Consider the following 27,265-nt stretch of genomic DNA (forward strand, 5'->3'; position numbering starts at 1 on the left):
GAGGCTGAGGCAGGAGAATTGCTTGAACCTGGGAGGGGGAGGTTGCTGTGAGCCGAGATTGCGCCACTGCACTCCAACCTGGGCAGCAGAGGGAGGCTCTGTCTCAAAAATAAAATAAAATAAAATAAAATAAAATTGGCATAAAATTCCAACCCTGCCACACATCCTCAAGTTGGAAGACACACAATGGTAACAACAGAAAACACTCTGAGTAGTCTGGTTTACACTCTTCTAGGGACCTCGCATGTTAACTATGAATAAACATAAGTCCTGATAACATCCCAGTAAAAGAGTGCTATTATGATTATCTCCATTTTACAGATAAACTGAGATGCAGATAGATTAACTCGCCCAATGTCATGGCGAGTTATAAGGCAGAGCAAGGATTTTAACCCCATCAGTCAGACTCCAAAGTTCGTGTTAAACAATAAACGTGTTTTCATCATAAGGGTTATACAATGGTCACCTTCTTTTTTAAACCTGATAACATTTTTTACTTCCAATTCTAGGATAGCATCATGCAATAAGAAAAGTATGACAGAGGTACCCATTCCGTTCCCAGCTTGATCAGTAGCTGGAGAATGGAAGACAATGTGCAAAAAAAAAAAAAGAAAGAAAGAAAGAAAAAGAAAAAAAGAAATACAAGTACAGACTTTGGAATCACGAGACTCAAACAGACCCCTGAACAAAGTCTGGGGCTCAGTTTCCCCATATGTAAAATAAGAGTATTTATGTTATTGAGAAGGTCAAAGAAGGTAACATGAATAAAGTGACAAGTACAGTATATAGGATGGGGGTTTTCATCTAAAGTTTACAGACACCCAGAGGGTCCACGGATGGGCTTCAGAGTCCACCAATCTCATAAAGTGTATTACAAACTGTATGTGTGCCCACTTTTTAAAGAATTGTTCCTGGCTTTCCACAAACTTTCAAGAAATAAGTTATCTCCAAAAAGTTAAGAACCACTGGAATACATAGCAGGTACTCAAAGAAAAAAGCTACCTTTCGCTCCTTGTTCTCACAAATTCTCCCTTTTTACTTAAAGATGACACACCAAGGCTTCACAATAAATGTGCATTGTATCTCACCATTTTCTTGGCTTGGGTAAGTAGTAACATATGCAAGCTTATGCCCCAATTCTCTAGCGATAGTCTAGGCCCTCAAACACTGCTTCATTTCTCTCTTCACCGAGAGGAGTACACGGTATATACTCGAGAACAATCATCCACCTAGCTGCACAAAGCACCGTATCGGCTAGGAAAACCAAATAGGAACCACAGCCTCAGGGCTGGACCATAGACACCGGATACCCCAACGCTACAGGGTGAGGAGAATGTGTTCCCCCAAACTACTGAGCAAACCAGGAGTCTGAACCCCCCTACCCTTGTCCTCCCTCTCTCTCTCTCTGGAACTCTGGTAAAGGCAGGTCTTCTGGGCTCTGCCTAAGGCTGGAGAGAAACGTTACCCGAGCCGGGGGTTGCAGCGCGACGAAGTTCCACCTCCGCTGTCCTGGGAAGGGGCGGCAGCACTCAGCAGAAGACGGGCTCCCCACTCTCCCACCAAGAGACCCCAGAGTTGGTCTCCACCCGGCCTGGGAACCGGCTCGGGGGATTGCCGTTTCCCCAAGGAGTTTCCGCTTCCGGGCTATCCTTTGCCGGAAGCAGTATGTGAATGACGTAGAAGTATTGCGCCGTTGGTGATTACGGAAGAACCAGGAGTTTGGCGTGACCATGGTGAGAGAAGAGGGTCCAAGAAGGGACGTTATCAGGCCACTTTTTGGGTGGAGAAGGAAGTAGTCAGACCGTGGCCAAATTTCCTTCACATTATCCTAGCATATTTTCATTCTGGTCTTAGCTCTTAAACTTCTCCAAGCGGTGACTGTTATGCTTTACAGAGTGGGGAAGAGGGTCTGGGTTATTTGAGGCAAGAAGGGAAGGCAATGGACAAGAGAAAAGAAGAGACTTTAAAAGATGCCGTGTGTTTCCAACTTTTTTAATTCTAAAATTTCTGTTTCAAGGGGAAGCAAAAGAAAACAAGGAAGTATGCGACCATGAAGCGAATGCTTAGTCTCAGAGATCAGAGGCTGTGAGTGTCTGGAATCAACTGCCCAGGGATATTCTAATAAGAGTCTAGAGAGGATAAGTAGTAAAAATGTTTGTTGTTATTATTTTGTTTTTTGCTTATTATTGTGTCTTAGATTTATATAGCATGAGATAGCCAGTGTTTAACAGTAATTTAGCTGCTGAGCGATCACACTGGGAAAGGCGATGGGAATTAAACATTTCTTAAGTGTTCACTTTTTCTACCGTTATATGCTTTGTCTGCCATATCGCATTTAAACCTCATGTCAGTTCGGTGAAGTCCGTATAGTTCTCTTTATGTTTTTACCATTACACTACTACATTCCCCTGGGGTGGGGCGAGGGGAGTGTTTCTTGTTGAAAGATGGCAAGGTTAGAGACCTTGTTTGTCTGGCGTTTCCAGTGCCTGGTACTCAAATATTTTTGTCAGAGAAAATGGGAAAACTCCAAGATATCTCCATTTTATAAGTCTTACTAATATAAGAATCCAAATCACTGTGGAAGAAGAAAGTGAAGTGAAATTCCCTAGTATGAAGAGGATCAAAGCGGTGTCCCTGCTTAAGTGTAGAATAAGCATAGCTATTAAATAAAGACTGATCTTCACTGAGTTTAAGAGTCTCAGAAAGCCGGGCGCAGTGGCTCACGCCTGTAATCCCAGCACTTTGGGAGGCTGAGGCGGGTGGATCACCTGAGGTGAGGAGTTCAAAACCAGCCTGGCCAACACGGTGAAACCCTGTCTCCACTAAAAATACAAAAAAGACTCTCAGAATAAGAGAATAGTCGTTAAAACCTTCAGAATTATTATTCTCAGCCTTTAGTGTGATGTATTGTGTAATTTTTAGGAATGACACTCCATTAATAATAATTTCTTTCTAGTTAAGGGTTAAGTTCTGTATATGCGTTTTTACATTTTAGCCCTTTATAAGAAGCATATGGGGTAATACTTTTCCCCCAAAAGTTAAAGCATCTGAATCTTCAGAAGATAACTGTCACCCTTTTACCCATTGCTTGAAAGTGGGTTGTGATCCTTGATGTGAGAGATTCTGACTAAAAAATAAATATAGTATAATCAGCTTTTATTTACTCATTAACAATTCTTATGCATTATTGGCATTACTGGTTAATTCTGATACTTCCAGGTACTGTGCTTTGCACTAGAGTTATTTGCTCAGAAAGAGTATGCTGATATTAACATGAGGATATCACAAAGTAGGATTTCTTCAGTAGACCAAAAAAAAAAAAAATGGAACTTTAGATTTTTGAGATTTTAATTGCTGTGGTTTTTCTTCTCCCTTGGATTTAATTTACCTTTTTCTTCCTAGTAAAGAAAAGGATAGATTAAAACCTAAAAAGAAAGAAAAGAAGGATCCCAGCGCATTAAAGGAAAGAGAAGTGTGAGTAATCAAACGTTTGAAGTTTTCCTTTAAAACCATAGACCTCTTAGAAATCCAGGCTTTCCCTGAGCTGGTTTGCTAACTTATTTGTTAGTAAGTCCAGCACAACTATGTAGATGAAAGTCATATCGATGAGCATATATCAATTCTAGTGGTTTGAAGGTTTTGGGATTTTATGGAGCAGTAAAATTTCCCCTAAAATCCTGGAGATATTATCTAGGATTATTAACTTTTTCTTTGCCAGGGATCTTTTAAGAGACATAAGTGCCATTGTTTAACACACCAGCAGTTCATAAAAGAGAGACTGTATCACCAAAAAATATTTAAAATATATTTTCAGAATAAAGATATTTATATAAAGATATGACCTTTATATAAAGATATAAAGGTATTTCATTCCTTTTAAGTAAGTACATTTAACTTTATGAAAACTTTACCACATTTTCCTTATTTTTCTAATTTTTCCCTGGATTGGTAATGGACATATCATCACAGGTAGATACTGATCCATGGCCTAGCATTTGGAATCACTGTCATATTCAACCCAGACAACTTGGGCTAGATGTGATACAGGTCCTGCTGTAGTATATAATCCTAACACTAGACAAACTGTTCTCTATCACATTCCATAACAGCAGTTTTAGAATCCTTTAAGAATGACAAACGTGTTGTTGTATCATTCTAATCACGATAACTATATTCTACCTCCCTGTGCCCATGGCGATTCTACTTTTGCTAGAGGAAGAGCTAGATTGGATAATTGCTTTTTTTGTTTGTTTGTTTTTGATAATTGCTTTTTTAAAGTTGGTGACAAAGGTTGCCAGGGGAGCTGAGATTAAGATAATGATATTACTTTCTTCCTTGCCTTCCTTTTTAGGATTTATTTCCAATGAACATGGACAAAAGAGTTTACAGCAAACAGTCCCAAGCAGACTTCTTTTTTGTTTTTGTTAATACTAGGGTATCAATGTAAATTTTTCTTTGTTCTTGTTTTCTTTTTCCTTCAGTCCCCAACACCCTTCCTGCTTATTTTTCCAATATAATACACAGCTGGGCCCACCTTACCACATCCTCGTTGATACCAACTTTATCAACTTTTCCATAAAAGCCAAACTGGACTTAGTGCAGTCAATGATGGACTGTCTGTATGCCAAGTGTGAGTATCATACTTTTATGTTTCCGTGACATTTGTTCAGAATAATTATATTTATACAAATACATGAAAGGAGGGAGATGGGGTTCTTGTTAACTGAATTGCTGGCCATTTAATTTACAGTGGTCACCATAGCAATGACCATGTTTAATGAATTGAAGTATAATGCAAACTTGACTGGAAAAAATGAAACTTTCACAATTCAGAAAACACTTAGAATGCTTCGAGTATCATTATGGACATCAATTTTGAACACAGGGGAATTTTCTGTTTTAGAATTCTAGATTTTAAAATTCTAGATAAATGAAAAATCTATTTTTCAGTATCTATATTCTTTTATGTTAACAAGGATATGTTCTCCCTTCTGCCCCAGTGTTGAAACCCTAAATAAGACATTCTGCCATTTATGATCACAGCCCTAGAAGTTAGATAGATGATGGTCAATTCCTAAGTTTATTCAGTTTGGTATTTATTCGTAGTACAGAGGATCTGAGGTAGTTTATTTACACCTAGGTATGCAATTTACCATTAATAGATTTCCCTTGTGTATTTGTATATCCCCTCCTTTAAATGATCTTCCTTCACTACCATGAACAGGAAAAAGAAAAGTAAGGCCATCTATGAGGCCTATCATAGTAAGATCTGCCCCATTTGTAGCGGGTTTATATTTATATATTTTTCAGTCACCCAGTTAGAGGTATGAATGAAAATTAGACTTAAACTTTGCCATAAATTACTGGAATCAAAGGGAAAAATTTGTACCTCCCTTTTTAAGTTTTAAAGGCTACTATATAATGAACAACAGTTGCAGAGTGATAGAAATGGTAAATGTTGTTTACTGATTTATTAAAATGAGCAAGATGAGAAGATGGGGGTAAGGAATGTGTGAAAGGGGTAAGAAAGCAGATTCTTTAGATGCCTAAAATTAATTAAGAATGGCTGCAGCCGGGCGCAGTGGCTCACACCTGTAATCCCAGCACTTGCGGTGGCTCACGCCTGTAATGCCAGCACTTTGGGAGGCCAAAGCAGGCGGATCATGAGGTCCAGATCGAGACCATCCTGGCCAACAAGGTGAAACCCCATATCTACTAAAAATACAAAAATTAGCTGGGCGTGGTGGCACGTGCCTGTAGTCCCAGCTACTTGGGAGGCTGAGGCAGGAGATTCGCTGGAACCTGGGAGGTGGAGCTTGCAGTGAGCCGAGATTGTGCCACTGCACTCCAGCCTGGTGACAGAGAGAAACTCCATCTAAAAAAAAAAAAAGAATGGCTGCATACATTTATTAGCTGCATATGTTTATTAAGATGTGAAGGTAGCCATCAGATGAGAAAAAAATGGAGTTAATGGAATAAAATAGTCTTCTCTACAGATCAGAATTGATTGGGTGGCAATGGTCAGGGGACCATTTTTTTTTCATATAGGCCTTTCTGTATTACTTTTTAAAGCTATATACATAAACTTTTTAAATAAATCTTTTAGAAATAATCTAAAGTTGAGGTGCTACGAGGCCTCTAAGAATGAGGCTTGGGTGACCCCATATGGGGGAAGACACTAAACTTGGTAGTCTCTTTGTATTTCCCATGGTATTTCTAATTGAGCTGCTTCTCCAGGAATGCTGTGACCTGCTTCTCAATGAAACGGCTAGAGGGTCAAAGCATGGCCCTTTGCTTCCTTGGTGAATTGCTTCCTTGACTCTATACCTCCACCAGTAATATCTAGATAGTGACTGTTAGAGCTTTCAGCAGGATAGCTTTAGTCTTATGGCTTTCTTTAAATATGTATACTTTTTTTTTTGAGACAGAGTCTCGCTTTGTCACCCAGGCTGGAGTGCATTGGCGTGATCTCAGCTCACTGCGACCTCCGCCTCCCAGGTTCAAGCAATTCTTCTGCCTCAGCCACCCCAGTAGCTAGGACATGCCACCATGTCTATCTAATTTTTGTATTTTTAGTAGAGGCGGGTTTCACCATATTGGTCAGGCTGGTCTCAAACTCCTGACCTCAGGTGATCCACCCACCTCCGCCTCCCGAAGTGCTGGGATTGCAGGCGTGAGCCACCGTGCCTGGCCTTGCTTGCCTTTATACTTAAAGGAAGGCCTTTCTCTTCCTCTTACCTTGAAAAGGCCTGTTTGATCTTTACATAGTTCCTGGTCTCTTCTATTTCCACTTTATAGTCCAACAAGGAAGGATAGTTTGCTTCCCATTGGCTTTCTCTTCTGCCTATGAATCCTGAGGCTGTTACTTTCCCTTTCCTTGTAGTGGTTTTCCTGAGCCTGCTTCCCTACTTCAGTTGCAAGCCTTTGCTCACTTCACTGCTACATGGCTCTGAAATTGGTCCTCTTAAAGAACACATTGCCTTGTTTGATGATCTCAGTATTAAAATATATATAGAGAGAGAGACGAAGTTTCACTCTGTGGCCCGGGCTGGAGTACAGTGGGGTGATCTCTGCTCACTGCAACCTCTGCCTCCCAGGTTCAAGTGATTCTCCTGCCTCAGCCTCCCGAGTAGCTGGGATTATAGGTGCATGCTGCCACTCCCAGCTAATTTTTGTGTAAAGTAGAGACGGGGTTTCTCTATGTTGGCCAGGTTGGTATCGAACTCCTGACCTCAAGCATTCCGCCCACTTCGGCCTCCCAAAGTGCTGGGATTATAGGCATGAGCCACCACGCCTGGCCAGTATTAATATACTTCTAAAAAATTCTAGCATAAAAAAATGGAAGTTGAAGCCTGGGCACATAACGAGACCCCATGTCTACACATAATTTAAAAATTAGCCAGGGGGCCAGGTGCGGTGGTTCACACCTGTAATCCTAGTGCTTTTCAGGAGTTCGAGATCAGCCCGGCCAACATGGTGAAACCCCATCTCTACTAAAAATACAAAAATTAGCCAGGCGCAGCACCATGTGCCTGTAATCCCAGTTACCTATGAGGCTGAGGGAAGAGAATCACTGGAACCTGGGAGGCAGAGGCTACAGTGAGCCGAGATCGTGCCACTGCACTCCAGCCTGGGTGAGAGAGCGAGACTCTGTCTCAAAAAAAAAAAAAAAAAAAAGCATGCATCATGGCATGCACCTGTGGTCCTAGCTACAGATGCTCAGGTGGGAGGATCACTTGAGCCTGGGAGGCTGAGGCTACAGTGAATTGTGATTATGCCACTACACTCCAGCCCAGGCAACAGAGCAAGACCCTGTCTTTAAAAAAAAAAAAAAGAAGAAGAAGAAGAAAAGAAAGTTGGGCTGGGCGAGATCTTCACCCCGTAGTCCCAGCAGTTTGGGAGGCCGAGGTGGGAGGAGTTCTGGGCTTGAGCTCAGGAGTTCAAGACCAGCCTGGGCAACATGGTGTGACCGCGTCTCTACAAAAAAAATTTTTTTTAAATCAAGCTGGGATGGTGGCTCATGCCTGTAATCCCAACGCTTTGGGAGGCCAAGGTGGGTGGATTGCTTGAGCCCAGGAGTTTGAGACCAGCCTGGCCAACATGGCAAAATCCTATCTCTACCAAAAGAAACCACAAAAATTAGCTGAGCATGGTGGAGCATGTCTATGGTCCCAGCTGCTTGGGAGGCTGAGGTGGGAGGATCACTTGAGCCTGGGAGGTCGAGGCTGCACTGAGCTATGTCCATGTCACTGCCCTCCAGCCTGGGTGACGGAACAAGAACCTGTCTCAAAAGGGGGAAAAAAAGGAAGTTGCTTATAATGCATTTCCTCAAAGGAGCAATTATAAAAATTCATAAATCTGTGTGAGATGGAGGGTTACTTTTATCTATTAATGAAAATGGCCTGTAATCCCAGCACTTTGGGAGGCCGAAGCATGCGGACTACCTGAGGTCTGGAGTTCAAGACCAGCATGGCCAACATGGCAAAACTCTGTCTCTACTAAAAATCCAAAAAAAATTAGCCAGGCGTGGTGGCAGGTCCCTATAATTCCAGCTACTCGGGAGGCTGATGCAGGAAAATCGCTTGAACCCCAGAGGCGGAAATTGTAGTGAGCCAAGATCGTGCCATTGCAAGAGCGAAACTCCGTCTCAAAAAAATAAAAAAAAATGGATCCTGTATTATTTTTTTCTTTATAAAACAGATTTACTGAAATATAATTGACTCCCTTTACAACTATACAGTTCATCCCTTTAAAGTGTACAGTTCAGTGACTTCTAGTGAATTCACAGAGTTGTGCATCATCCATCACCATAGTCAATTTTAGAACTTCCATTATCCCAGGAAGAAACCTGGAGACCCTTAGCCATCACCCTGCAACCCTCACCATTCTCTCTATTTCTAGGCAACCACTAATCTACTTTCTGTTTCTATAAATTTCCCTGTTCTGGACATTTCATAAAAATAGAATCTTATAATATTTGGTCCTTTTTCATTTAGCGTACTGTTTTCAAGGATCATTTATATTACAGTTTGTATCAGTACTTCATTTCTTTTTATTACTAAGTAATATTCCACTGTATGGATAGATCACATTTTAATCATTTCTACTTGCTTTTTACATTGAACTATATATTTTGAACATTTTTCCATGGCATGTATATATAAATGGGCCTCATTCTTTTATTTTGAGTCAAGGTCTTGCTATGTCATCCAAGCTGGAATGCAGTGGTCTGAGCCAATAGCTTACAGCAGCCTCAACCTCCAGGTCTCAAGTGATCCTGCAGCCACAGCCTCCCAAGTAGCTGAGACTACTGGAAAGAGCCACCATGCCTGGCTATTTTATTTATTTATGTTTTGTAGAAACAAGGTATCAATCATGTTGCCCAAGTTTTTGGGTTTTTTTTTTTTTTTTTTTTTTTGAGACAGGGTGTCACTCTGTCACCCAGGCTGGAGTGCAGTGGTGTAATCTCAGCTCACTACAGCCTCTGCCTCCCGGGTTCAAGCAATTCTCATGCCTCAGCCTCCCAGTAGCCAGGATAGCAGGTGTGTTCCACCACACCCACCTAATTTTTTTTTTTTTTTTTTTTTTTTTTTGAGACAGAGCCTCACTCTGTTACCCGGGTTGGAGGGCAGTGGCGCAATATCGGCTCACTGCAACCTCTGCCTCCAGGCTTCAAGTGATTCTCCTGCCTCAGCCTCCTGAGTATCTGGGACTACAGGCATGTGCCACCACGCCCAGCTAATTTTTTTGTATTTTTAGTAGAGATGGGGCTTCACCATGTTGACCAGACTGGTCTTGAACTCCTGACCTCAGGTGACCTGCCTGCCTTGGCCTCCCAAAGTGCTGAGATTACAGGCATGAGCCACCACACCCAGCCCTAATTTTTATATTTTTAGTAGAGATGGGGTTTTGCCATGTTGGCCAGGAATTCTTTTTTAAAGTTATGTATGGCCGGGCACGGTGGCTCACGCCTATAATCCCAGCATTTTGGGAGTTCAAGGCAGGTGGATTGCTTCAGGTCAGGAGTTCGAAACCAGCCTGACCAACATGGTGAAACCCTGTCTTTACTAAAACTACAAAAATTAGCTGGGCGTGGTGGAGGGCGCCTGTAATCCCAGCTACTTGGGAGGCTGAGGCAGGAGAATCACTTGAACCTGGGAGGCAGAGATTACGCCACTGCACTCCAGCCTGGGCAACAAAGTGAGACTTCAAAAAAAAAATAAAGAATGAATAAAGTTACATACTATAATTGCTTCTCAGCCTTTTGGCTAAGATCAGGTGTAAAGTTACATACTATTCTATTGTTTAAATACATAATTTTTTAAACCCAATATCTTATTAGGTATTTTGGTTATTTCCAGGTTCTACCCAATTAACAAGTCTATAGTAAATATCCTTATGAATATGTCTCCCTAAGAGTGTATTTCTTTAGGATACATTGTCTGGAAGCTGTATTATGTATCAAGGGATTTGTGTATTTTTAATAGGTATTGCAAATTTGCCCTCAAATAGTTGTACCAATGTATATACCTACAAACTTAGTATGAGAATACTTGTTTCCTCAATATTGGGTATTTTCTTTTTTTTTTTTTTTTTTTTTTTGAGATGGAGTTTCACTCTTGTCACTCAGGCTAGAGTGCAATGGCACGATCTTGGCTCATTGCAACCTCCATCTGCTGGGTTGAACTGATCCTCCTGCCTCAGCCTCCCAAGTAACTGGGATTACAGGTGCCCAACACCATGCCCAGCTATTTTTTTTTATTTTTAGTAGAGACGGGTTTCACCATGTTGGCCAGGCTGGCCTCGAACTCCTGACCTCAGGTGATCCGCCTGCCTCAGCCTCCCAAAGTGCTGGGATTATAGGCGTGAGCCACTACGCCCGGCCAATATTGGATATTTTCATCTGTTTAATCTTTGCCACTCTTCTAGGTGCCACTCTTCCCAGTCTTTGGCCCAATAGACTCCGTTCAAATGTTGGCTTTACCATTTGCTATCTATTTAGTTAACTTCTTTGTGTCTCAGGTTCCTCACCTATAAAATAGGGATGATGATTTTTTTTTTAACTATTATATGGCTTTCTGTTTGATAGTTGTCAAACAGAAGTTTTTAAATTTTTTATGTGATCAGATTTACATTATCTGGCTAATTTCATGGTTTCTTGTGGTTCACATTTAAATTTTATTTCATCTGAGCCAGGCACAGTGGCTCACACCTGTAATCCCAGCACTTTGGGAGCCCAAGGCAGGAGGAATGATTGATCCCAGGAGTTCAAGACAGCCTGGGCAACATGGCAAAGCCCCATCTCTACAAAAAAAAAGGTTTTTTTTTAATTAGCTGGGCATAGTGGTGCGTACCTGTGGTCCTCGCTACTCGGGAGGCTGAGGTGGGAGGAACATTAGAACCCAGGAGGATCACTAGAACCCAGGAGGTTGAGGCTGCAGTGAGTTGAGATCGTGCCACTGCACTCCAGCCTGGGCAACAGAGCAAGACTCTGTCTCAAAAAAATAATAAAAATAAATATTTTTTTTTCCCATCAGGAACTTACATTAATATAAAAATAATGACAGAGTTCAGCTTAGTTTTTTTTCCCCAGATATAACAGGGAATCTGCAGTTTGGGGTTGGGACAATCTTAGTTTCTTAGGGTTTTCTTCTACTCTAGTTCTTCTTGTATATTTCAGTGTGCTAATTCTGCTGTCATTGCAAAAGTGTCCTGGGTCTTTTTAAAACTCTGAGCAGGGATATAATTCAGAGATAATTTCGTTACAAGTTCTGTTCTTAATGTGAATTTTTTTCCCTGGCAGGTATCCCATGTATAACCGATTGTGTGATGGCTGAAATTGAGAAATTGGGGCAGAAGTATCGAGTGGCTCTAAGGTAGGAAGGAGGTAAACTAGATCTGTTCTAGATTGGTATACTGAAGATTCATCTGTTTGTTGTTTAAAGATTTCTTGGCCAGTTAGTTGTGAAAATCATACAAAACTATTTATCATTTTTGGGGGGGTGGTTTTGGTCTTTCTCTCACACAAAAATCAGTTCCAGTTAGAGTGTCTAAACTTTTAATAGAAAATACAGAGAATATCTTGGCCGGGCTCGGTGGCCTGTAATCCCAGCACTTTGGGAGGCCGAGGCAGGCAGATCACCTGAGGTCAGGAGTCCGAGACCAGCCTGACCAACATGGAGAAACCCTATCTCTTCTAAAAATACAAAATTAGCCGGCTGTGGTGGCAGGTGCCTGTAATCCCAGCTACTTGGGAGGCTGAAGCAGGAGAATCGCTTGAACCCGGGAGGCGGAGGTTGCAGTGAGCCTACATCACGCCATTGCACTCCAGCCTGGGCAACAAGAGCAAAACTCTGTCTCAAAAAAAAAAAAGAGAAAATACAGAGAATATCTTAATGAAATTGAATATTTGTGTATAGCAAAAGATATTAACAAAGTAAACAGACATACATAATCAACAAAGGGCTTATTTTCAAAATGCATAAAGAACTTCACATCCGTAAGAAAAACATAATTCTTAAATTCACAGTGAGTTGTCATTTAGTGCCCATTAGATTGGCAAAAATTTTTTAATGAGCTTGACAATGCCAAGAATAGTTAAGACCATGAAGCAATGGGAATTCTCATACTGAACTACTAAGGGTATAAATTGGTCATCACTTTGGAGGGCAACTTGACAATATCTGGTAAAATCCAGGTTGTTCATACTCTTACAACACAGTCTTTTAACCTGGAGATCACATTCTACAGGTAATTAAATTGGTTTAAAGGATCACAATGCCTGGTGGGTTTGGGGGGTTTTTTGTGTTTTGTTTTGTTCTGTTTTTGAAGCAAGGTGTTGCTCTGTCACCCAGGCTGGAGTGCAGTGGCACAATCAGGGCTCACTGCAGCCTCGACCTCCTGGGCTTAAGCAGTCCTCCTGCCTCAGCACCCTCAAGTAGCTGGGACTACAGGCATGCAACACCTCACATGGCCAGTTTTTTAAAATTTCAGTAGAGATGAGGTCTCACCATGTTGCCCAGGCTAGTCTTGAACTCCTGGGCTCAAGTGATCCTCCCACCTTGGCCTCTCAAAGTGCTGGGATTATAGGCATGAGCCACCACACCCGACCCCCGAGTATATTTTTTAGTGTAATAGAAGAAACTATAGGCTCGGCACGGTGGCTCATGCCTGTAATCCCAACACCTTGGGAGGCTGAGGCAAGTGGATTGTTTGAGCCTAGGATTTCCAGTCCAGCCTGGGCATCATGGTGAAACCCTGTCTCTACAAAAAGTAAAAAAATTAACCAGGTGTGGTGGCATACACCTGTAGTCTCAGCTATTCGGGAGGCTGAGGTGGGAAGATTGCTTGAGCCCAGGAGGCAGAGGTAGCAGTGAGCTGAGATGGTGCCACTGCACTTTAGCCTGGGTGATAGAGTGAGACTCTGTCTCAAAAAAAAAAAAAAGAAAGAAATTATAAAATATTAGCATGAATATGTAGAAAAAATTGGGTACTGCTTCACAAAACTTTTTTCGCTGTTATATGTGTGTATATGTATATGTGGTATATGTGTGCATACTGTATGCTAGATAAAATCTATCTTGTGCTATGTGGGTTCTGGTAAAAAAAAAAGAAAGAAAGAAAAAGATTGCTATAGAGAAGTTCAGCTACTATTGGAGTCAAGTATTGGCATCTTGTTATGTACATAATAGCAAAAAATTGCAGACAGTCAAAAGAAATGGCTTTTCTTAAGCCATAAAGGATGGCCAGGCATGGTGGCTCATGCCTGTAATCCCAGAACTTTGGGAGGCCGAGGCAGGCAGATCATTTGAGGTCAGGAGTGATCCTGAACATGGTGAAACCCTGTCTCCACTAAAATATGAAAATTAGCCAGGCATGGTGGCGGGCGCCCATAATCCCAGCTACTCTGGAGGCTGAGGCAGGAGAATCATTTGAGCCCAGGAGGCGGAGGTTTCAGTGAGCTGAGGTCGTGCCACTGTACTCCAGCCTGGGCTACAAAGCAAGACCCTGTCTCAAAAAAAAAACAACAAAAAACTGGGTACAGAAGCTCACGTATAATTCCCAACACTTCGTGAGGCCAAGTGGGGAGGATTGCTGGAGCCCAGGAGTTTGAGACCAGCCTGGCCAACATAATGAGACCCTGGCTCTACAAAACTTTAAAAATTTGCCGGGCGGCCAGCCAGGCGCAGTGGCTCACGCCTGTAATCCCAGCACTTTGGGAGGCCGAGGCGGGCGGATCACGAGGTCAGGAGATCGAGACCATCCTGGCTAACACGGTGAAACCCTGTCTCTACTAAAAATACAAAAAAATTAGCCGAGCGTGGTAGTGGGCGCCTGGTAGTCCCAGCTGCTGGGGAGGCTGAGGCAGGAGAATAGCATGAACCCGGGAGGCGGAGCTTGCAGTGAGCCGAGATCGCGCCACTGCACTCCAGCCTGGGTGACAGAGCGAGACTCCATCTCAAAAAAAAAAAAAGAAAATTAGCCAGGCATGGTGGCTTGTGCCTCTACGAAGTTCAAGGTTGCAGTGAGCTATGATCACACCACTCCACTCCAGCCCCAAAAACAAAGTGAGACCTTGTCTCTTTAAAAAAGAAAGAAAAGAATAGATAAGCTGTGGAATGCTCACGAATAAAATACTATACAAGAGTGAAGATGAGTGAACTAGAGTTATGCGCCAATGTGGATAAATCTCAAAAACAATATAAACTATTAAAAAAAACAACAGCAGTCAGGCACTGTGGCTCACCTGTAATCCCAGCAGTATTGGGAGCCCGAAGCAGGAGGATTCCTTGAGCCCAGGAGTTTGAGACCAGCCTGGGCAACATAGTGAGACCCAATGTCTATGAAACATTTTAAAATTAGCCAGGCATGGTGGCATGTACTTGTATTCCCAGCTACTTGGGAGGCTGAGGTAGGAGGATTGCTTGAGCCAGGGAGGTTCGAGATCATACCACTGCATTCTAGCCTGGGAGACAGCGAGACCCTGTCTCAAAAAAAAGAAAAAGAACAATGCTGAGCACTGTTAACGCACATCTGTAGTTCCAGTTACTTGGGAGGCTGAGGCAGAAGGATCACCTGAGCCTAGGAGTTTCAAGCCAGCCTGGACAACAAGACCCCAATCTCTTTTTTTTTTATTTTTTATTATTATACTTTAAGTTTTAGGGTACATGTGCACAATGTGCAGGTTAGTTACATATGTATACATGTGCCATGCTGGTGCGCTGCACCCACTAACTCGTCATCTAGCATTAGGTATATCTCCCAATGCTATCCCTCCCTCCTCCCCCCACCCCACAACAGGCCCCAGAGTGTGATGTTCCCCTTCCTGTGTTCATGTGTTCTCATTGTTCAGTTCCCACCTATGAGTGAGAATATGCGGTGTTTGGTTTTTTGTTCTTGCGATAGTTTACTGAGAATGATGATTTCCAGTTTCATCCATGTCCCTACAAAGGACATGAACTCATCATTTTTTATGGCTGCATAGTATTCCATGGTGTATATGTGCCACATTTTCTTAATCCAGTCTATCATTGTTGGACATTTGGGTTGGTTCCAAGTCTTTGCTATTGTGAATAATGCCACAATAAACATACATGTGCATGTGCCTTTATAGCAGCATGATTTATAGTCCTTTGGGTATATACCCAGTAATGGGATGGCTGGGTCAAATGGGATTTCTAGTTCTAGATCCCTGAGGAATCGCCACACTGACTTCCACAATGGTTGAACTAGTTTACAGTCCCGCCAACAGTGTAAAAGTGTTCCTATTTCTCCACATCCTCTCCAGCACCTGTTGTTTCCTGACTTTTTAATGATTGCCATTCTAACTGGTGTGAGATGGTATCTCATTGTGGTTTTGATTTGCATTTCTCTGATGGCCAGTGATGGTGAGCATTTTTTCATGTGTTTTTTGGCTGCATAAATGTCTTCTTTTGAGTAGTGTCTGTTCATGTCCTTCGCCCACTTTTTGATGGGGTTGTTTGTTTTTTTCTTGTAAATTTGTTTGAGTTCATTGTAGATTCTGAATATTAGCCCTTTGTCAGATGAGTAGGTTGCGAAAATTTTCTCCCATTTTGTAGGTTGCCTGTTCACTCTGATGGTAGTTTCTTTTGCTGTGCAGAAGCTCTTGAGTTTAATTAGATCCCATTTGTCAATTTTGGCTTTTGTTGCCATTGCTTTTGGTGTTTTAGACATGAAGTCCTTGCCCATGCCTATGTCCTGAATGGTAAAGCCTAGGTTTTCTTCTAGGGTTTTTATGGTTTTAGGTCTAACGTTTAAGTCTTTAATCCATCTTGAATTGATTTTTGTATAAAGTGTAAGGAAGGGATCCAGTTTCAGCTTTCTACATATGGCTAGCCAGTTTTCCCAGCACCATTTATTAAATAGGGAATCCTTTCCCCATTGCTTTTCTCAGGTTTGTCAAAGATCAGATAGTTGTAGATATGCGGCGTTATTTCTGAGGGCTCTGTTCCGTTTCATTGATCTATATTTCTGTTTTGGTACCAGTACCATGCTGTTTTGGTTACTGTAGCCTTGTAGTATAGTTTGAAGTCAGGTAGTGTGATGCCTCCAGCTTTGTTCTTTTGGCTTAGGATTGACTTGGCGATGCGGGCTCTTTTTTGGCTCCATATGAACTTTAAAGTCGTTTTTTCCAATTATGTGAAGAAAGTCATTGGTAGCTTGATGGGGATGGTATTGAATCTATAAATTACCTTGGGCAGTATGCCCATTTTCACGATATTGATTCTTCCTATCCATGAGCATGGAATGTTCTTCCATTTGTTTGTGTCCTCTTTTATTTCATTGAGCAGTGGTTTGTAATTCTCCTTGAAGAGGTCCTTCACATCCCTTGTAAGTTGGATTCCTAGGTATTTTATTCTCTTTGAAGCAATTGTGAATGGGAGTTCACTCATGATTTGGCTCTCTGTTTGTCTGTTGTTGGTGTATAAGAATGCTTGTGATTTTTGTACATTGATTTTGTATCCTGAGACTTTGCTGAAGTTGCTTATCAGCTTAAGGAGATTTTGGGCTGAGACAATGGGGTTTTCTAGATACACAATCATGTCGTCTGCAAACGGACAATTTGACTTCCTCTTTTCCTAATTGAATACCCTTTATTTCCTTCTCCTGCCTAATTGCCCTGGCCAGAACTTCCAACACTATGTTGAATAGGAGTGGTGAGAGAGGGCATCCCTGTCTTGTGCCAGTTTTCAAAGGGAATGCTTCCAGTTTTTGCCCATTCAGTATGATATTGGCTGTGGGTTTGTCATAGATAGCTCTTATTATTTTGAAATACGTCCCATCAATACCTAATTTATTGAGAGTTTTTAGCATGAAGCGTTGTTGAATTTTGCCAAAGGCCTTTTCTGCATCTATTGAGATAATCATGTGGTTTTTGTCTTTGGTTCTGTTTATATGCTGGATTACATTTATTGATTTGCATATATTGAACCAGCCTTGCATCCCAGGGATGAAGCCCACTTGATCATGGTGGATAAGCTTTTTGATGTGCTGCTGGATTTGATTTGCCAGTATTTTATTGAGTATTTTTGCATCAATGTTCATCAAGGATATTGGTCTAAAATTCTCTTTTTTTCGTCGTGTCTCTGCCCGGCTTTGGTATCAGGATGATGCTGGCCTCATAAAATGAGTTAGGGAGGATTCCCTCTTTTTCTGTTGATTGGAATAGTTTCAGAAGGAATGGTACCTTGTACCTGTGGTAGAATTCAGCTGTGAATCCATCTGGTCCTGGACTCTTTTTGGTTGGTCAGCTATTGATTATTGCCACAATTTCAGCTCCTGTTATTGGTCTATTCAGAGATTCAACTTCTTCCTGGTTTAGTCTTGGGAGAGTGTATGTGTCGAGGAATTTATCCATTTCTTCTAGATTTTCTAGTTTATTTGCATAGAGGTGTTTGTAGTATTCTCTGATGATAGTTTGTATTTCTGTGGGATCGGTGGTGATATCCCCTTTATCATTTTTTATTGCGTCTATTTGATTCTTCTCTCTTTTTTTCTTTATTAGTCTTGCTAGCGGTTTATCAGTTTTGTTGATCGTTTCAAAAAACCAGCTCCTGGATTCATTAATTTTTTGAAGGGTTTTTTGTGTCTCTATTTCCTTCAGTCCTGCTCTGATTTTAGTTATTTCTTGACTTCTGCTAGCTTTTGAATGCGTTTGCTCTTGTTTTTCTAGTTCTTTTAATTGTGATGTTAGGGTGTCAATTTTCTATCTTTCCTGCTTTCTCTTGTGGGCATTTAGTGCTATAAATTTCCCTCCACACACTGCTTTGAATGCGTCCCAGAGATTCTGGTATGTTGTGTCTTTGTTCTCGTTGGTTTCAAAGAACATCTTTATTTCTGCCTTCATTTCGTTATGTACCCAGTAGTCATTCAGGAGCAGGTTGTTCAGTTTCCATGTAGTTGTGCGGTTTTGAGTGAGATTGTTAATCCTGAGTTCTAGTTTGATTGCACTGTGGTCTGAGAGACAGTTTGTTATAATTTCTGTTCTTTTATATTTGCTGAGGAGAGCTTTACTTCCAAGTACGTGGTCAATTTTGGAATAGGTGTGGTGTGGTGCTGAAAAAAATGTATATTCTGTTGATTTGGGGTGGAGAGTTCTGTAGATGTCTATGAAAAAGCAAGAACATATGTGGAGTATACCATTTATCTAAAGTCTAAAAACATGCAAACCAATACTGCATTGTTTATAGATATGTGTATATGCTTTTTTTTTTTTTTTTTTTTTTTTTTTTAAAGACAGATTCTCACTCTGTCGCCCAGGCTGGAGTGCAGTGATGCTATCACAGCTCACTGCAGCCTTGACCTCTCCGGCTCAAGTGATCCTCCTGCTTCGGCCTCCCAAGTAGCTGGGACTACAGGTGCATACCACTATGCATGTCTGATTATTTTTTTTCTTTTGCATGGCTAATTTAAAAAAAAATTTTTTTTGCTAGAGACTGGGCATGGTGGTTCACGTCTGTAATCCTGGCACTTAGGAAGGCTGTGGCGGGCGGATCACCTGAGGCTAGGAGTTCAAGACCAGTCTGACCAATGTGGTGAAACCTCATCTCTGCTAAAAATACAAAAATTAGCTGGGGGTGGTGGCAGGCACCTATAATCCCAGCTACTAGGGATGCTGAGGCAGGAGAATTGCTTGAGGCTGGGAGGCAGAGGCTGCAATGAGCCAAGATCATGCCACTGCATCCAGCCTAGGCAACAGAGCAAGACTCCATCTCAAAAAGGCTGGGTGCAGTGGCTAATGCCTGTAATCCTAGCACTTTGGGAGGCTGAGGTAGGCAGATCATCTGAGGTCGGGAGTTCTAGACCAGCCTGGCTAACATGGTGAAACCCCGTCTCTACTAAAAATACAAAATTAGCTGGGCATGGTGGCGCATGCCTGTAATCCCAGCTACTCAGGAGGCTGAAGCAGGAGAATCGCTTGAACCTGGGAGCAGAGGTTGCAGGGAGCTGGGATTGTGCCAATGCACTCCAGTCTGGGTGACAGAATGAGACCCCATCTCCAAAAAAAAAAAAAAAAAATTTAGTAGAGATAGGGTCTCACTATGTTGCCCAGCTGGTCTCAAACTCCTGGCCTCAAGTGATCTTCCTGCTTTGGCCTCCTAAAGTGCTGGGATTGTAGTCATGATCCTCCACACCCAGCCTGGTAATTTTTAAAACAATAAAAATAAAGAATGAGAGGGGAGAAAATAGAGGCACCAAGTGGAAACACTAAGTTTGGCTGTCAAGAGATGCAGAAATGGAGTGTTAGCTGGAGGGGGGTATAGGTAAAAAGATTTTTTTGTCTTAAGGCAGAGAATATATGACAGCATGTTAGTATGTTTCTAGGAAAGAGCTAGTAGAGAGGAGATAAGTGATTTCAGGAGTAAAGAGATAACTGAAAGAGCATAGTCCTAGACTGTTGCCCACCTAGTTTGTCAGCAACCAGTCCATCCTCCCTCTAGTGTATCCTCCCCAGCACAGCCTGCTTAGTTTTTCCAAGACAGAGCTTTGTTCTTATCACTTTGTCCCCCAGAAATCTTTAATGACTCCTCGTTACCTGTGTCATCACACTCGTCAGCCTGGCATTGGAGACTCTTTCTAGCCCCATTTCATTCTTCTGTCCACAAACACTCTGCCCCCAGCCAGAAAGATGTGTTTACTCTTCCCCAAATACCAAGAAACCATTTTACAGTTGGCTGGTGTCCTATTTGGTACCCTCACATTGCTTGGCACATTCTTTAATCTTATTTCACCCCTATGTCATTTTTTTCTAAATATTCCCAACCCACATTGACCTAGCGCTGAACTACTGCAATATGGAGGAGTATTTGTGTTGCACTTGGTACTTATGTGCTGTCTTGTATTTTTCTTCATTTCAGTGACTCATCATCACTGTTAATAGAAAGAGCATGGCTCTCAGAATCACACAGAGTTGGGGTTTTTCTTTTTCAAATATGTATGAAAATAATACATGTTTGAGTGTTTTATGGCAAACAATACAAGCATATACATATAGTAAAAGGTAAAAGTCTGCCTCTACATTCATACTTTGTCCATTCTCATACCCCAAGAGTGACAACTGAGAAAGGTTAATATATTTTTTCAGACCTTTTTCTGTGCAAATGCAAATCTAAATAAAGAGTATTGGAAAGAAGGATTTGTATTTTATTAATTAAATCATATTATATATATATATATATATATATGCATATGCCCTGCTTTGTTTATTCAACAGTTTAGTGTAGGTCCTTCCACATTGGTACATACAGCTCTACCTCACTTTTTATTAATAGGATAAGGGCACCAAAATGGGTTTAACTTTTACCTTTCTACAGGATATTTTTATTTTCTTCACTTACTATAAACTGTGTTGAGTGATCATCCTTCTGCCTATATTCTTGTTCATTGTGTTTAAGACAACTTCTTAAAAGTGAAATGGTTAGGTTAAAATGGGTTTTGTTTTTGAATCCTGGCTTTTCCCAGCTGTATAGCTTTGAATGAAGTAATTTAATCTCTCTAAGCCTACTTCCTCATCTGTGGAATAGATATATAATAACTCAAAGTTTTGTAATGATTAAATGACCCAAAGCACACCAGCTGTCAGCCGTCATTCCCTGCCCCGTGAATTGTCTTTCCAGTTAGAGGATAAAGTTCAGGAGGAGAACAGTGCCTTAAAATCTCTGCATAGATCATGTTACTTTTATTGCATTAATTAAGACTCAGAAAGTTATCCAGTTGATTGAATGTTTTCTTTAATCCACCTACAGGATTGCCAAGGATCCAAGATTTGAACGATTACCATGTACACACAAAGGAACCTATGCAGATGACTGCTTAGTACAGAGAGTAACTCAGGTATTATCAGTTCATAACTGTTTACTTTGTGCTTAAAAAAAAAAAAATGTAAACTATTATCTCCTGAATGTTCATGGTCAGTAAAACATCTAGGAATATACATTGTGGTTAAATTAAAAAAAAAAATTGCATAGCATTCCTTCATAAGAAGCATAGGTGTCTTCATTTACTTGAGAAAGTGGATTGAAAATGTACACTCTAACCATAATGGAAAGAGCACAGGCTTGGGGAGGAGACATGGGTTTCATGTCTCAGCACCTGCATTTACTGGCTATGTGATTTGGGACATTTAACTGATTCTTTATCTCACAAATCTCTGTAAAATTATTTTAAGTGAGTTAATGTAGAACCCATTTATTTTTGATGTAGGAATTTTGTTCCTCTTCACGATGCCTAATCCAAAAGTGCTTCTTAGTTATATCTGAGAGTCTCCCAAGATGCTATTTCACACATACCCTAGAATAAGTAGGTTTTTAATTCCTTCATTAAGCACCACAAGGACTTCTGCTACTGAGTGCTTTTATAAGGGCCTCTCTTTGCTGATGATAATCTTCATCTGCTCTGCTGACCACAGAGCCATCCTTTTAGCCACTTCACCCCATGGGGCGGGTTGGCGGGGGGGGAGGGGGGGGGGCGGCAGTATTTCCCACAGCACAGCTGATACCACTCTGCCACTTTTTATAAAACTCAGTAGGAGAGTCAGACGTGACAGATGTGAAGCTTCCTATAAAATAGCTTTCACCTGACAGCTAAATATTACTGCTTTTATAACTGCTAGGCTCTAGTTTCAGGCCCTGAATATCCTACTTAGGCTCCCTGTTTCGGGGATAGCTTACCTCTAACATCAGTAGGCCCAGAGCACACCCAAGCCCCAAGATCTAGGGAAAGGAGGGAGCTATGGCCTCCAAATTAAGGCACTTTTTATCTCCATGGAGTTCCTCGGAGCATTTTCCCAAAACTAAAGAATTGTCTGCCCCAAGTGTGAAAGTCCCTTTCATTTATGAGCAGAAAACAGTTTGCAGCTTGTGAAAAGTTTTCTACCTTCTCCTCCTCAAGATTCTAAATGCTGCATTCAGCCCAGGCAACTTGTTTATTTTATATAACAAGATTAGGAGCTCCTAGATCCTAGTAGGTACTCAACAAATTGTTATAGCCTGCCCTTCGCTACTTACTGTGAAAATGAACGATTCTCAGACTAGTCAGTCGTTGTGCCATTATCCAGTATTCACTAAGCGTGCTCAGTGACCTCAGTGTGAACATCACTCCATGTCTCTTACAGCATAAGTGTTACATTGTGGCCACAGTTGACCGGGACCTTAAAAGAAGAATCCGTAAGATTCCTGGAGTTCCTATCATGTACATTTCTAACCATAGGTGAGAAATTTCCCTTGGAGAAGGGAATAGAAATATATAATTGATATCAATTGAAAATGAGGATAAGTGATAAGGTTATAAAGGATTTGAAAGAAATTATTGTATCAAATGTTTACATAGTTATATTTGAAGAAATGAGACAAAGCAAGAGCAAGAGCAAAAGAGAGAGATAGGATTTAAGGAATGAGGCAAACATTTAAATTGTTAGAGTAAGATTACTGGAAGAAATAGATGTATTGTTTTAAATAAAAGCAGTAATTTAAATCAAGCTAATCTTTTTGGCCAGAAATACCTGTTTTGAAAGATTTTTTTTAATTAACACTTCATCTGAGAAATGGAAAGCTTATTTAAAAAAAAAAGCTGTTATCCTTCTTGGCTATTTTTTGTCAGTCCTCAGACTTATTTTCCAGCTTTTCAGCTTGAGGAGAGCACAATGTGGTGGGAAGTCTGTGGACTAAGAAGTTGGACTTACTGATCTCAGCTCCTCAGTTCCCCTCTTGCGGACTTTGTGACTTTGAAAAAACAATCATATTGTATTATAGTCAGCATTTTGCTGTAAATCATTCATTATGATGTTCCCCTAAATTGTTTCCACTGACAAAAAGGATTCACAGTGGGGGTGAGAGTATTGCAGTCTATAAAGGATGGGTTTTTAGATGGGTTCTCTTCCCATCTTTCTTACCAGTGTTGATTTTTTGTCCTGATCAGATACAACATTGAACGGATGCCAGATGATTATGGAGCCCCTCGATTCTAATTCTTACAAGACACAGTTCCTCTGCCTTTCTTCGACCAACTTTCTCTTGTTGCCAGTTCATTACACGAAATGTAGCGGGATTTTTAAGGAATCAGAGAGACTGATGGAGTTCAGGGAGATATTTATTATTTAGGTGCACCAGCCCAGTCAGATTAACATCCAAAGGACTGAACCCTGAACAAAGAGTTAAGTTACCTTTTAAGCATTTTGTGGGGCCGGGGGGGTTGGGGGGGAATCTGTGCAGGGGGAAGCATATTACAGAAGCAAGAAAGACAGTTATTCAATTAACTGAGACATGCATTACATCATTTCTTACTTTTCAAGGAAAATCATGTTTTACGACTTGAGTTTATCTGTCTAGTTACCTTGCAGCTGCACAGCTAGAGAAACAGGATATTTACAATGCCTGGGAAAGGAGGAGAGATAAGGCTCACTAGCCACAGAAAAACAGGCAGTTAATTTTTAAAGGACTCAGCTCTTTCTCTTTCTCACGGGGAATTGGATTTTCTTACATGCAACTGAATTTCTGCTTACACATTTTTAAATTTCTTTTAATTGCTTTTCCAATGCAGTAGCATGAATTATTATTCTGTTGACCTATTTGCCTTACTATGAGCTGAGGGTAGTTCAATATGCTCGCTCTTTTTTTTTTTTTTTTTTTTTTCTTGAGATGAAGTTTTGCTCTGTCACCAGGCTGGAGTGCAGTGGCGTGATCTGGGCTCACTGCAACCCCTGCCTCCCATCCTTCAAGTGATTCTCCTGCCTCAGCCTCCCGAGTAGCTGGGATTACAGGTACACACCACCATGCTCAACTAATTTTTCTTTTTTGGGCGGGGGGGTGGGTATTTTTAGTAGAGACAAATACTTTTGTATTTTTAATACAGAAAAGTATGCCTCGGCCTCCCAAAGTGCTGGAATTACAGGCGTGAGCCACCGTGCCTGGCCTGCTCACTTTCTGATGCTGCTTTTTTGTTGTTTGTTTGTTTATTTGTTTGTTTTGAGACGGAGTCTCGCTCTGTCACCAGGCTGGAGTGCAGTGGCGCGATCTCGGCTCATTGCAACCTCCGCCTCCCAGGTTCAAGCGATTCTCCTGCCCCAGCCTGCGGAGTAGCTGGGACTATAGGTGCGTGCTACCACGTCCAGCCACTGATGCTGTTTTGCCACTGATGCTGTTTTGAAATTGATATTTTGTCTCATAAAAATTAGGCCAGGCATGGTGGCTCATTCCTGTAATCCCAGCACTTTGGGAGGCCAAGGTGGGTGGATCACCTGAGGTCAGGAGTTGGAGATGAGCCTGGACAACATGGCAAAACCCCACCTCTACTAAAAATACAAAAAAAATTAGCTGGGTATGGTGTCACGTGCCTGTAATCCCAGCCACTGGGGAGGCTGAGGCAGGAGAACCTCTTGAACCCAGGAGGTGGAGGTTGCAGTGAGCTGAGATTGCGCCACTGCATTCCAGCCTGGGTGACAGAGTGAGACTGTCTCAAAAAAAAAAAAAAAAAAAATTAATGATGGTCAAAGGGTATAAAATCTCAGACAGGAAGAATATGTTTTATGCTTTTTTTGAGTTCTGTTGTACAGTGTGGTGCCTATACTTAATAATGGGGTATTATACATTTCAAAATTGATCTCATCACAGAAATGTATTTGAAGTATTGCATATGTTAACTAGCTTGATTTAACTATTCCATATTGTATCCACAATTTATGATATCACTTTGTAACCCATACATTTATACAATTACAAATTGTCAATTTACAATAAAAAATTTTTGTTGCATCTTTTTAGAAATCAGATATTCTGATGATTGCTCACATAATTTGGCGGTCATTGTTTTATACTGACTTACTCAATAAACATTTATTAAATGTATACTAGGTGCTTAATAAGAGATGGTCCTGCCCTCAAGACACTCATTATGGTGGGAAAGAAAAACATGTAAATGAATAAATGCCGTAAAATAGCAGTGCTAGGGTAAAAGTTTCAGAGGCATGTCATGGGCACATAAAGGTGGAATGATTTTTTTCTACTGGTTGGGATGGAGAGGGAGGAAAGGCCAGTGGTCATGTGGTTTGAGCTAATCTTAAAAATGAATAGGTGCCTCCCCAGTAAATTAGGAATGGAAGATGAAGCATAGGAAACAGTACACCATAGAAAATCCATTAACCTATGTATAATCCCAGCACTTTGGGAGACTGAGGTGGGCAGATCACTTGAGGTCAGGAGTTTGAAACCAGCCTGGCCAACATCGTGAAACCCCACCTCTACTAAAAATTCCAAAATTAACTGGGCGTGGTGGTGCAAGCCTGTAGTCCCAGCTACTTGGGAGGCTGAGGCAGGAGAATCGCTTGAACCCGGGAGGCGGAGGTTGCAACGAGCCGAGATCGCGCCACTGCACTCCAGCCTGGGCGACAGAGTGAAACTCTGTCTCAAAAACAAACAAACAAAAAACCTATGTATTTGTGGGGATTTGGTATATTATTAAGGTGGTATTTCGTTTCTGTGGGAAAAGGAAATTTCATTAACAGGCCAAATAGTCTGGAGTCATTCTGTTAGTGTTAGAATACTAATTCCACCAGTTAATATCTGTATGAGTTGGACAAACCATATAACCATTTGTTGCCTTCCTTGTTTCCTCTTTAAAATGTTTAATCCGCAAAACAAACCTGATAAAGTGAGATTAAATTGAATAGTACCTGGCCCAAGTAAGTGTTGTTCAGTAAATGTTAGTGATTATTACACAATGGCAAGGTGGCTATCCATTTGAAAAAAAAATTAGGCCGGGCGTGGTGGCTCACACCTGTAATCCCAACACTTTGGGAGGCCAAGGTGGGCGGATCACCTGAGGTCGGGAGCCCAAGACCAGCCTGACCAACATGGAGAAACCCCGTCTCTACTAAAAATACAAAAAAACAATTAGGCAGGCATGGTGGCAAATGCCTGTATTCCCAGCTACTCTGGAGGCTGAGGCAGGAGAATCGCTTGAACCTGGGAGATGGAGGTTGTGATGAGCCGAGATCATGCCATTGCACTCATTCCAGCCTGGGCAACAAGAGAGAAACTCTGTCTCAAAAAAAAAAAAAAAAAAGAGAAAAAAATTAGATTCCTACTTCACATGATTCATAAAAATATTTCAAGTGGATCAAAGACCTAAATTTTTTTTTTTTTTGAGACAGTTTCTCACTCTGTCACCCAGGCTGCAGTGCGTTGCCACAATCATGGCTCACTGCAGCCTTGACCTTCCCAGGCCCTGATGATCCACCCCAGCCTCTCAAGTAGCTGGGATTTTTGTATTTCTTACAGAGATGGGATTTTTCCATATTGCCCACCTTGGCCTTCTAAAGTATTGGGATTATGGGCATGAGCCACTGCGCCCACCCTAAACTTATTTCTAAGCTATGGAAGCATTAGGAAAATAAATGTAAAGAAAAACGTGTTTATCACCTTTGGATAGAATTCTTAAGCAGAATCTAAAAAGATTGAAAAGTTTGAATATATTAAAATTATAGATTTCGGTGCAAGACACTCCCCTCCCCTAAAAAACAAGTGACTGATGAGATTTTCCAATACATGTAACAAGGGTTTAGAGAAATGAGTACTGATGTCATGCTGACAGAAGTGCAAATATTTATGATCATTTTTTACAGCTGTTGACAAGATCCACTAAAATAAAAATTGCAGATATCCTGTGAGCCCAATTCTATTTTTTTGGTAACTTTATAGTATCATACAGGTGATTCACTTTAAAATACCTCTGCATGGACAACGTGATATGT

The 27,265-nt window shown here is 41.2% G+C and overlaps 2 protein-coding genes across 14 annotated transcripts in view; one reads left to right on the forward strand and one right to left on the reverse strand.

Annotated features, from left to right (window-relative positions):
• The window catches only part of AREL1 (apoptosis resistant E3 ubiquitin protein ligase 1), a 51,801-nt gene extending 50,125 nt beyond the window's left edge, over positions 1-1,676 (reverse strand). For 4 of the 11 annotated variants that reach the window (XM_009428134.5, XM_063793016.1, XM_063793014.1 and 1 more), the window contains exon 1: positions 1,466-1,656. The gene's annotated coding sequence lies outside the window, so the exon portion shown is untranslated. Of the gene's footprint in view, positions 1-1,465 lie in introns of all 11 variants that reach the window. The other 7 variants (XM_001157027.6, XM_016926415.4, XM_063793015.1 and 4 more) reach the window with 7 other exon arrangements.
• Positions 1,607-25,285, forward strand: FCF1 (FCF1 rRNA-processing protein). Of its 3 annotated transcripts, XR_010150970.1 has the most exons (9): positions 1,607-1,733; positions 2,018-2,085; positions 3,403-3,474; positions 4,482-4,630; positions 11,804-11,876; positions 21,267-21,354; positions 22,634-22,728; positions 23,437-24,107; positions 24,880-25,285. XR_010150970.1 is itself a non-coding variant. In XM_003314417.6 (8 exons), exons 1-8 carry the CDS (start codon positions 1,731-1,733, stop codon positions 23,483-23,485), a joined length of 597 nt encoding a protein of 198 aa, XP_003314465.1. In that variant the 5' UTR covers positions 1,607-1,730; the 3' UTR covers positions 23,486-25,285. The 3 variants fall into 3 exon arrangements, 2 of the variants coding, with proteins under 2 accessions (XP_003314465.1, XP_016781907.1); XM_003314417.6 differs by having other exon boundaries at positions 23,437-25,285; XM_016926418.4 differs by lacking the exon at positions 3,403-3,474 and having other exon boundaries at positions 23,437-25,285.
• Positions 25,286-27,265: the final 1,980 nt, after the last annotated feature.

The sequence above is a fragment of the Pan troglodytes genome, chromosome 15 (assembly GCF_028858775.2).
Source record: "Pan troglodytes isolate AG18354 chromosome 15, NHGRI_mPanTro3-v2.0_pri, whole genome shotgun sequence".
Classification (NCBI taxonomy): Eukaryota; Metazoa; Chordata; class Mammalia; order Primates; family Hominidae; genus Pan; species Pan troglodytes.